General features: G+C 44.9%; 1 protein-coding gene across 5 annotated transcripts in view; it reads left to right on the top strand.

Annotated features, from left to right (window-relative positions):
* Positions 1 to 3,266: 3,266 nt before the first annotated feature.
* Positions 3,267 to 11,753, top strand: part of LOC147905223 (lipid phosphate phosphatase 2-like) — a 74,886-nt gene continuing 66,399 nt past the window's right edge. For 4 of the 5 annotated variants that reach the window (XM_087379118.1, XM_087379102.1, XM_087379095.1 and 1 more), the window contains exons 1-2: positions 3,267 to 3,555; positions 4,033 to 4,134. In XM_087379118.1, coding sequence (XP_087235244.1) covers positions 3,495 to 3,555; positions 4,033 to 4,134 — 163 coding nt within the window. In that variant the 5' untranslated portion in view covers positions 3,267 to 3,494. Of the gene's footprint in view, positions 3,556 to 3,813; positions 3,898 to 4,032; positions 4,135 to 11,753 lie in introns of all 5 variants that reach the window. The other variant, XM_087379127.1, reaches the window with a different exon arrangement.

Below are 11,753 nucleotides of genomic sequence, written 5' to 3'. Positions count from 1 at the left end.
TCTGCAGCTAACAAGTCGGTGACATAAATGGACAACGGTCACCCTGGCATATCACAAGTGGAGGTCGATATCTCAACAAGTTTCCTTGTCGGTTTCCTTGGTTGCGAGTTTCCCTGCCGGTTTCCCTACTAGTTCCCTTGCCGATTTCCCTTTTGGGTTTGAGAACGATTACCCTGGCCGTTTCTTTGACCGTTTCCCTTTCTGTTTTGTCCATTTCCTTGGTTTTTTGGTTTTCCATGGGCTTGGGGATTCTTTTTCTGGTTTCCCTTGCCTGTACTCTCTACTATAGATTTCTGCATTTGTTTGACTTATGCCTGCACTTGCTTTTGAACTTGTTGCCTCACCAACTTGGCAATAGATTCCCGTCTAGGCAAGTTTTCAGCTTCTCCCATTGCTTGATCCTGTGCCTCTCTACACTCGGCAAAGGCATTCTATTTGATCTTACTGTTGAGAAGGCTGGTAATCCTAAAATTGTTGATGGCATTTCTAAAATCTCAAACCGACTGATTGTGCCATTCCTTGGTAGCGTTTTCCCAAAGGATTTGTGGTGTGTCAAGTAGGTTGAGATCAGTCATCAAAGCCAAAATTTCATGAAGGCTAGCTTCAAAAGTCTGAGGGTAGTCCATGAGCTTTTTCTCTAAACTAGAGATTGTGAGTTTTTGGGCTTCAATAAGCGCATCATGGCATTTCATTCTATACTCATTGCATAGCGTTGTCAAAGACTGCTACATCGCAGTCTGCTAGGTTGCATCGTCTGGCACTGAGAGTCATGGTGGTTTCAACTTCAGACTGTTGAGAACTGCACCTTCCTGCTTCTATTCTTCGAGCCTTTTGCAAAACCTCTTAGCCCTGTCTAGTTCAATGGACTTGCTAAGAAAATCCAAGCAATGTGAAGGTAGGTTGATAGCTTCTAAGAAAGTAGTCGGGGTACTTGCAATGGCATCATTAGCATCTCGACGACACTTCTGTCGATTTCCAACATTACTGAAGGGGTTATGTGGCACATCTTCACTGACAAAATGAAAGACCTCAAGAGCTCTAGAAGAAGCTCCCTCGTGGTTGCCTTCCATTATATTCACCATGATAACAAGGTTTAGGTTTTAGAAAAATAAGAAAAGGTGTGTAGCAATGAAGTGTGAGTGATTGGCCAGCCGCGGCAGCAAAACAGTGGCTGCTGTTGGAAGACAAGCTCAGGTATGCTATCCCACAGATATGTTACGGATAGTTGGATATGCCCATCGGCACTATGATTGGTGTGTTAGGAGTTAGTAGTAGTCAGACCATGGTTCATACCCATGGTTAGTTCTTATGAGTCCAATTAGGTCTTATCTTGTGGTTTTAGTTCTTTTTAGTGTGTTCACTTGGTGGATGTACTGTCTTTTTCCTTCTAGTATGGAATAGATTGTGTGTTGGAGGCTGCTTGCCCTCCTGGTGTTCTTCCTCATACCTGGGTGTTCCTGCTTCCACTATGCTATCTTCTTTGACATTGTATCAGAGCACTTCAATGCTTATGGGTGAGCTGCTATGGTAGAGTGGTGTGTTGAGGAAGAACCCTGCTCGTTTTTTAGGATAAGAGAGACGTGCTAAGCCTGTGTTGAAGAATTTCTGGCTTGTCCTCCCTTCTACATGCAATTTTTGGTCACGACATCGAAATTTTACAAATGAATACTCTATATTATAAAATTTCACCGCTCTGAGTAATTTCAGGTCCGATGGACTTGGGTCTACTGTTTTTTGGCTGAATTCGATCATTTACATCCCCAAATCGTTGTTTTAAAATTCATGTGAAGAAATCTGCCATTCGAAGCTATGAAAGTTGCATCTGCTCAAGTCTGTTGAAGACTATCTATCAAAGCTTGGATGCTGAGGGAAGAAGACCTCTTGAAGGTTCTCAAGAGATTGGTTGCCACTTATAGTTGAAAAAGAAATACATGTGCCTTGCTTCTCTATACTACACTTGTTTTTCTTATTCATTTTACTACAAGGATTGGCATAGCCCACCGCTATAGGGGTGGTAGACTTGTGCCTGGGGATAGGTTTTCTTGCAGGTACGTACACTTACAAAGACAGTGGTTGACAGTGTTGAGATATCGAGCTCCGCTCGTGATATGCCAGGGTGACCGTTGCGCATTTATGTCACCGACTTGTTAGCTGCAGATGCAGTTGGTACACCGCCCATGAATAATAGCTGGATGACAACTATCTTTATGTACTCTAGTTAGTGGCTCAGTTAGCATGCCACCTAGGTTAGCTGAGTTTGGTTTGAGACCCACATATAGGGTTCACCTATTCCTTTTGTACTAAGAGAGAGTTCTTTTGGCTTACACAACTAAGAAGAGGAAAATTGTTTTCAGCCTCCACCTTTGAGTGTATTCCCCCTTTGTGTATGTGAGAAAGCTACAAGTGAGACTCCTTACTTCTCTTACACTCTCTTCACATGGTATCAGAGCTCGGTTCATGGTAAGAAGCTCAAGGAAGCAAACCAAGTTCACGGTGTCTTGGTAAGAGGATTAGTGTTGCTTTCCTTTTTTGAGTTTGGGAGCAAATCTTTGCAGGTAGCACGGCTGAAAAGTGCAAGAGTGCACTGTCTCAGATTGGGACGCCCTTTGCAGTGCGAGAGGGCAGTATATGATGCATTCAAGGCCATTTTGGGGCCCGTTTTGGTGGCGGAAGTTTTCCACATGGACTCAGGAAAGTGCCATGTTTTTCGTTGAAGAACTAGGTCATTTAACTATTAAGAGAGAAACATGCCTCTTGATCGCTATGCAAGGTGGTGGCCACCATTCGTGGAAGAGAGGAGCAAGAGGAGGAGGAGGAGGAGAGAAGGAGGAGGGGCAGGTAGTTGTGACAGGGGGGTTTATTGGGATGAAAATAGGGATGGTAGCATCCTTCTTGAGCTATGTAATAGAGACCATTAATGGCTTGCACCACTTCACAATTAACATCTATTCTCTTGGATGCGGGCAAGTAGATCACCAATGACACCTTCATTTTGGGCTAGTGAGGAATGGATGAGTGGGGAAAGGATGAGTGGGCTCTCTTCAAAATCAATATCTGAGTGGAAAGGGCAAGCACAAGATGCCCAGCCATTTTGTTTAGCCAACATAGAATGCAATGTTTCAAAAATGATGCATTTGCTTGATTTTTCTTTGTAAGAGTTGAAATAAAACCTAAAATTTACTCCTTGAAATTAAAGGGAACTTCATGAAGGTCCTTGTCTAGTCATGCTCGTAAGGAAGGAATCAATTTTACTAACTAAGGGAAGGTACTACATGACGTCCGAAACGTGTTTACAACTCTCTTCAAACATGCATCTGCTTCGTGAATCGCCGCTGCAACTCCCACACTGCTCACTCACTCTACAAGAAATTCATTGGATAAGCTAAGCTCCAATCAAAGCGAAAAATTAACTTGTACGGAAAAGTAGTTGAGTGCTGCTCACTGATGATGAATGCTCTCGCTTTTTCCGTCGCTGCAAGTAACTCTTTTCCGACATGACAAGTTTGTCTCTGCCTTCCCAACTTCAGCCACGCAATCCCACCTCTTCTTCCCCTGGTACGCACTCCATGCCTTCTCGTAGGATGCCTTCAGCTCTTGTAATTTTGTATCTTCTTAGCCCGCCTCCTAGCACTCTGCCGTTTGACCAGCACAGAATGCAGGCTGTCTCTTGCTCGGCCAAGCAGTAGACTTTGTCTCCGTTTGTATGAAAATACGATCTACTTTATTTTCAACTGTTCGTAATTTTTGGTATCCATTTCATGCGCTTAAAATATTACCAGTCTCCTTGCATTGCATTTTTCGGTGACGATACAGTCGAGTGTTATTTTACTGCAACGATGGTAAAGCTTCCGGAGAGTCAGTGGTTGTTACGAAATCCGCTAGATCTTCCCCGTTCATGTACGCCCCTTTCCGCTCTCTGTCACTCATTTGTACATCAGCCTTCGCTGACTTTTAATGGGCTAGATACTAGCAAGATTGTCGTTGGTTTTATTCTTACGTTCTTCTTTTAACAGTTACATATTCTTTATGTAGGAAATCGATGCATTTCTTTGGGGCAGTTCGGAAAGACGCATCTTGAATCTGTACACGAAGATTCCGAAGCGGGAGTGCCATTCTTGCATTCCTCTGTGGCTGGTAATGTTCTTCAATAGCACGCTGGTAATGTTCTTCAATAGCACGACGATAGCCGTGTTGAAAAGAGTTTAGTATCTCCCTAACGTGTTGTAAAAGCTGCTTAATTCACCAAGTTGCCTGCCTCTTATGAAATGTGGCCTGTTTTGACTCAATGCCACTTGAGAATAGGCGTACTACTATTTGAGTTCAAACCGCACAAACCCCCAGCCCATACACGGTACACACGATTGGCAAGGCTGTCATTACTTAGTTACATCCTTTTCAAGCTGAATTGATCGATCTGACGGAACCTGAATTCCCTGTTCAAATTTTAATAGCTGAGCATCAAATCACTAGCGCATATCTCAATTTCAGCGACACGTGTGCACAAGACTATCTCACAAGAGCACTGAGTCTCGGACCTAGAGATGTAAAGAACAGGCTTCTGTGGAATGTTAGGCAACGACCTAAGGGCCTCTATTTATATGAAAGGGACTCCCCGGCGACGCTGACTTGGCACGTGGCAGGTGGATTCTTCCTTTTTGGTCCCACTTAGAACCCGTTACATGGGAGGGGTGGTTTGCAAACCACCCTGTTCCTGTCAAGGCTGACCAGCAACCACGTTTTTCTGCTGGCCCCTACTCCAGAGCAGTTGCTTAGAGCATGTTCACGGGAAGGGGGAGTTGCAAACCAAGAATTTGAATTTGGGTTCATTTGGAGGGAAAACCTGGTTTTTATGCTGGCCCCTACTTAAGAAGAGGGGCTCAAGCAGCAAACCAGTCAGGGACAGGGTGGTTTGCAAACCAGCCCTCCCGCGTGAACAGGCTATTAGGCAGCAACCAGGTTTTCCCTCCAGTGCAGGGCCTTGCTTTGCAGGTTGTGGTTAGGGGCTTTTTCCAGGATAGGACGATTAGGAAGATTTTTTCATTCGTTGCATACAGTCATGCTCTCCTTCCGCAGGAGGGGATTGGCTGGATAGTACTAGGTGGATCTTTACTTCAGCGCATCTTAGGGTTCCTCCCTCCCCTTTTATGGCTGCCATCTTGAAAACTTCAAAAAGTAGTCTTCAGAGAGTCCCCCCTTTTGGAATGGTCACCTTCCCATCTGTGAGCTCCCAAATGAGGAGAGCGTGGGGGAGGTAGACCTAGGCATGGACAGTCTGCCACTGGACAGAGAATGGGGCTGCCACATGGGCTGCCATGTGGGCAGCACACAACATCGCCAATGGCCAATAATAACGTAAAAGCCAAAGCTTCTGTCGTTGTGCTTCTTCCTTTCCATCTTCATGCTACGCCTTTTCAGCCTTCCATACGCTAGGCCTTCTTGCTGCTGGACACTCTTGCCATCGCTGTGGCTAACTCATCCACAATGTTTCCATACTTCATCAACTCTTCATCACCATATACTACGCTTGCCCACCTGGATGCTTCAGCTTATCGTCATGTATCTTACCATAGTTTTGCAAAAGCCCATCATGATGCCTAGACTAGCCAACCAACTCTCAAGCTCACAACAACTGCCTCTGCCACCATATCGCATCCGTGATACCATAGCTTGTTGCAGACTACGGATCTCCATCATAGCTGTAGTGCGTCGTTATACTGAAATGCCGATGTGCCCATCATTTCGCCTGCTAGGATAACTCATGGGCAAATTGCCTACACCAAGGCATCGTAGCTAACCACTACACAACCCATAAAGAATGGACATCATTGCTAGCCACCATACCTGTCTATGCGCCATTTCAACGCATATTGCAAAGATTACTATCATTGGGATGAGCTAGCAGCTATTGATGAGGATATGGAAGACAAGAAATAGGTCTCTATCACCCTCAATAGTCTGGCTCCCTCATATGATATGTTTGTTACTTCCTTGACCATTATGCTCAGTGCTGCTCCACTCACTTTTGCGGAGTTAGTTGGTTTGCTTTTACAGGAAGAAATGAGGACTTCTAATTCAGCCTGTTCCTGTAGTCAGAGTGAGCAAGCACTTGCCACTCATGGAAAGGGTAAATTTCAGAAAAAGACCAGCCATGCTTATGCTTATCAGCCCAGGAAGGAGGGGAATGCAAACACAAATGTAGGGAATGCAGACAAAGGTGCAAAGGTGAAGAAGGGTAAATGTAACTATTGCAAGAAACCTGGTAATTACAGATTACCAATGAGAAAAAGAGGCTAGGCACAAGCAGTAATTATGTTGCACCAACTGAGAGTATAAATGCTCCACCATTCCATGCAAATTTTGCAGAAGAGGGAAGAGATTTTGTATTTACTGCAGTTCAGGACAGTTTAGGTGTTAGGGGGGATTCAGTTGCATATGATGCCTCTCATGCTTCTTGCCATAGATACTTGGTATCTAGATAGTGGTGCATCAAAGCACATAACTCATAGGAAAGAGTGGCTTGAAGAAATCAAAACTGTTTACGGCAGACACATTACTTGTGCCAATGATGCATTCCAGGACATCACAGGAGTGGGACATATTCCCATCCTTCTGGATTCAGGAAAGAAAAATATATCCGTGAAGTTTGGTATGCTCTTGACTTGAAAAAGAATCTTATTTAGTTCCGTCCATTGTCCATGATCAGCACATGCTCGTGGAATTTCAGGATGATCAATGCAGGATCAAGGATTCACGAAAAGGGTATGAAATTGTGGCTACATGCACTGATGAGGCAAGCTAGGGGCTCTATAAGCTTGATGCTCAGTCCTATATTCAGCATGCTATGGCTGTCTCTTATGCTCCTCCCAAGTGATTTATGGCATGCCAGGTTTGGTCATGCACATCATAGAGCATTGGCATACATGTATGATCATAATATGGTTGAAGGTTTGCCAAAATTGCAGCAACCAGCCCATGAGGTGTGTGAAGGGTGTGCTCTTGGAACGTTGCATTGCCTACCGTTCCAAAAGGATGGTGGTCCAGGTTCAATAAGAGCACAAAGGGTTTTGCACATTGTGCATGGTGATGTTTGTGGACCAATGAATGTCACAACCCATAGAGGGTATTGGTATTTTGTCACATTCATTGATGATTACTCCAGGTTCACTTGGCTCTTTCTCACGGAAAGCAAATCTGAAGTGTTTAATTGGTTTAAGGAGTTCAAAGCATTGGCTGAAAACCAAACCAATTCTAGAATTGGAACACTTAATTTTGACAATGGGTGAGAGTATACTTACATGCTTTTGAGGGATACCTGAAGGAACATGGCATAAGGCATCACAAAACTGAACCACACACCCCTCAGCATAATCCGATTGCAGAGAGGAAGAACATGATTCTCTTGGAGATGACACGGTGCACGCTGAAATTTAAGAAAATTTCAAAAGCATTTTGGGGTGAAGCAATAGTTACAGCCACATATATTCAGAATCAATGTCCTACAAAAGCATTGGTTGATAGGACGCCTTTTGAGGCATTTTATGGGTACAAGCCCAAGGTGAATCATTTCAGAGTGTTTGGGGCTATTGCATATGCTTTGGTACCAGCTCAGAATCGGTCCATGCATCTTTGTGGGGTATGGCACTGAAAGTCGAGGCTTTAGGCTTTATGATCCATCCACAAGGAAAGTAATCATAAGCAGGGATGTCTTGCTTGCTGAATATAACAACATGCAGCCCATCAATGAGGATTTGCCCCCATATGATGATACACCTCTGGATATTGTTCAGTTTGAGGATGGTGCTGATTTGGGTGCTTCAATTGACTTGGGCTCTCCAATTGATGTTCCTTCCACGTCTCAGGTTTCAGCAGGGTTGCTGCATGTTGAGGGGTCTTCTTAGCCAGTTCATGCATTGTCCCACAGTCACGCATTGGAATGCAGTGAAGACTGTTCTCAAATATGTACAGTGTACACTTTCCTATGGGCTGCATTATGCTCCAGATGCTGACATTTTTCTGAGTGGCTTTACCGACTTAGATTGGTTAGGGGACATCGATGATCACAGGTCCACTTCCGGCTATTGCTTCTCATTGGGCTCAGCATGCATCTCATGGCTCAGTAAAAAGCAAGACCACGTGTCTCTCTCCTCCAGTGAAGCATAGTACAAAGCTGCAAATTCAGCCACTATGAAATGTATGTGGTTAAGGAAGCTTCTGCATAACTTGCATCATGCTCAGGATGGTAACGCAACTCCGATCTTTTGTGACAGCTAGAGTTGCATTGCTATTGGGAATAATCATGTATTTAATGCTCGCATGAAACACATTGAAAACCACTATCATTATGTGCGGGATTGTATCATAGATGGCTTCATTGATCTCACATATCGTTCCAGTGAGGACAATGTGACATATATCTTCACTAAAAGCGTGTCAGTGCCTCTCTTCACACGATATCGACATGGCTTGGGAATACGAGACATTCAAACAATGTCAAGGGGGGTTGTAAAATGACATTGTTTTCTTTTGTACTCCCATAGGTTGCTATATCCACATGTGGATGAATTTATGCAACCAAGGTACTTCATGTACTTTTGAGATCATTCCAAAGTACTTCAGCCAGATCATTGAGGGGGAATTTGTAGAGATATATAGAATGATATGGTGCTGTAGGATAGACTAGGGCTTAGTCTATTTTGGAGTTTTAGCGTGTTCTAGTATTTGGACTATACATACAAAGTACTTGTACTTCATTTGGTTGAACATTTCAGTTGAAGTTCAATTGTGTTCACTTCTTGTTCTCTTGTGTTCACAATCCATTTCCATTCTTGTTGTATTCTTTTGTACTCCCATAGGTTGCTATATCCACATGTGGATGAATTTGTGCAACCATGGTACTTTAGGTACTTCAAGTAGTTCTGAGATCATTCTAGAGTACTTCATCCATATCATTGAGGAAGGATTTATAGAGATATATATAGTGATATGGTGTAGGATAGACTAGGACTTAGTCTATTTTGGAGTTTTAGTGTGTTCGAGTACTTGGACTATATATACCAAGTACTTGTACATCATTTGGTTGAACATTTTAGTTGGAGTTCACTTGTGTTCACATCTTGTTCTCTTGTGTTCACGATCATCTCCATTCTTGTTCCTACACGGAGTGACCCCGCGTCTCAGGCGGTCTCCTCTGAGGAAAGCTGTGATAGGTCGAACCTCAATGAAGTGTGCTCTGGTCGCTCTCCGTGTTGTGGGTGCCCTCTATAATCCTCTCTCGGCAATTCATACTGCCCGCATATCAGCTAGCTGCTTTTCCTCCACCCTGTGCCTTGGAGCTGACTCAAATGCACATAAATTTGTGACATGCCGCTGTGTTTGGTCAGCCTTTGTATCCTGTAGTCTGGTCATCTCCTGCTGCTCTCCGATCTGTTGTAGCAGGGTTTCCCATGTTGGCGCATCTCCTCTATGTTGTTGGAGGTAATGATAGATAGATAGATGGATAAATAGAGAGAGAGAGAGAGAGAGAGAGAGAGAGAGGTCCGCGGAAAAGCCTTACGGGCCTATGGGACAAAGTGCGAAAAACACCAAAAGGGAAAGAAAACAAGCCACAAGGGACTGGAGCAAAGGGCACGCTAAAGCCCTTGTTGAGTACTATACTGAAATAAAGAGCTCGATAGCTCAAGAAAAATCAAATATAAAACATGTTGTATCATATCATATCATGTCATGTCATATCATGTACTGTTTGAAAGTAGGGAATTGGGACTAGAACTCAAAATTCAAAATCCGGCATTGTGGTGTCTCCTCTGTGGGCGGCGAAAATGCCTCGGATATGCATCTGTCTGGCCGTCTCACGCTGTGGTGGCGGAGGGGGACGTGGCCTCGATTTTTAAACCTGCAGAGCCATGTTCAGAGTGACCCCTCGTCTCAGGTGGTCTCCTCTGAGGAAAGTTGTGATAGGGGACCTCAATCGAGTGTGCTTTGGTCATTCTTTGTGTCATGGGTCACCTTTGCAATCCTCTCTTGGCAATCCATACTGCTCGCATATCAGCTAGCTCCTCCTTCTCCACCTCACTGTGTCCTGGAGTTGACTCAAATGCATAGAAATCTGTGACATGCTGTTGTGTCTGGTCAGTCTCTGTATCCTGTGGTTTGGTCCCCTCTTGATGCTCCCTGATTTGTCGTAGCAGGGTCTTCTTGTGTCGGCGCATCTCAAGCAGATAAAGCCCAATGCAGATCTAGTCATGGAAGTGGATTAGTTGCGACAGTGGGCCGAACCCACTCCCATCCTGATAGAGACAGTGGTATCGCCCTCGGATCGCGTAGTAGGTTGGGTAGACGTAGAGAAAGTGCTCCTATGTCTCAATCTCTCCTAGCGTGCATAGCATGTAGGTGCCCAATGGCGATCCTCAGTGTGTGTGAGACTTCTCTATCCTCTAGATATTGGGGTCTGATGATGAATTCCTCCTTTGAGACTCTCAAGAAATGGTCACGGTAGAACTGGGTCTTGGTGGGGAGCTCCTGATCTCGCTTCCAAGCCCGAGAGAGAGAAAGAAAGAAAGATATATTAACGTCCATGGGAGGCCTCGCGGGACTATGGGACAAAGTATGGAATCAAGTAACTCGTACAAACCATTATGGGCTGGGGCAAAGGGCTCACTAAGGCCCTTGCTGAGTACTAAAATGCTATACTAGTACAAAATAGCAAAGTAGCACAATGCAAAATGAGAGTGACATGAAGATATCAAGTGCTCAGAGCTAGAGTCCCAAGTGCGTGGACCGGCTCTACGTATCCAGGCTCCATGATGGCTCTCTGATGAGATGCAAAGAGCTCACGTATCTGCATCTGTTGGGATGTCTCCCGTGGTGGTGGAGGACGTGGTCTCCTCGATCTTGGGATCCGATGAGCTATGTCAAGGGTGATGCCTTGCCTTGGTCAATCTCCCCTAAGGAGAGTGGAAATAGGTCGAACCTCAATCGTGTGTGCTCTGGTCGCCTGTCGCGCTATGCATGGTCTTTGTGCCCCTCGTCCGGCAGTGCCGTGTCGGCTACCTTCACTGATCCATAAATCTCTCATGTCGACTAGCTCCTCTGCTTTTATCCTAGAGTGCCCTGGGGCCGAGTCAAATGCATAGAAATCCGTGACTTGTCTCTGCGCTCGGTCTACCTCGATACCCTGTGGTGCGGTAGTCCCATCCTCCAGCTCTCTGATATGTCGTAGTAGTATCTCCCTGTGTCGTCGCATCTCCATCAGGTAGAGCCCAATGCAGACCTGGTCCTAGAAGTGGATCAGTTGTGAGAGTGGGCCAAAGCCGTATCCCTTTTGAAAAAGGGAGTGGTAGCGCCCTCGGATCTCATTGTAGGCTGGGTAGTTTTAGAAAATACCCAACAGAGGGTACACGCAGCGGAAGACTTATAGTAATGCCCAGGAGCTCACACAGTGTGCGTGTGGGGTGTGGAATCACAAACTTCTTAACTTATGGGCATAAAATAGGTGTGCAGACTCATCAATAGACAATGAACCAGCCAGATAGAGAAACCACCAAAATATATATTTCCGTCCAAAACTATGGACACAATACAAGAGAGATAGATCCAGAGTCCCACCAATGGTGTGGTCCTCTGATCTTACCACAAGGTCCTTCTCCTATCTGCTGGTTATCTCTAGACTCGAGTCCGCGTGCTCCACCTCGAGCGTCTGTAGACTTTTTGTCCAGTGTGTTCTTCTCCACCTTACTGCCTGTGAATCAGCCTAG

The sequence above is a fragment of the Dipteris shenzhenensis genome, chromosome 1, assembly GCF_047967505.1.
Source record: "Dipteris shenzhenensis isolate YYH24624 ecotype China chromosome 1, Dip_SZ_1.0, whole genome shotgun sequence".
Classification (NCBI taxonomy): Eukaryota; Viridiplantae; Streptophyta; class Polypodiopsida; order Gleicheniales; family Dipteridaceae; genus Dipteris; species Dipteris shenzhenensis.
Note: the sequence above shows the minus strand (reverse complement) of the source record. Positions and strands in the feature narration are given on the sequence as shown.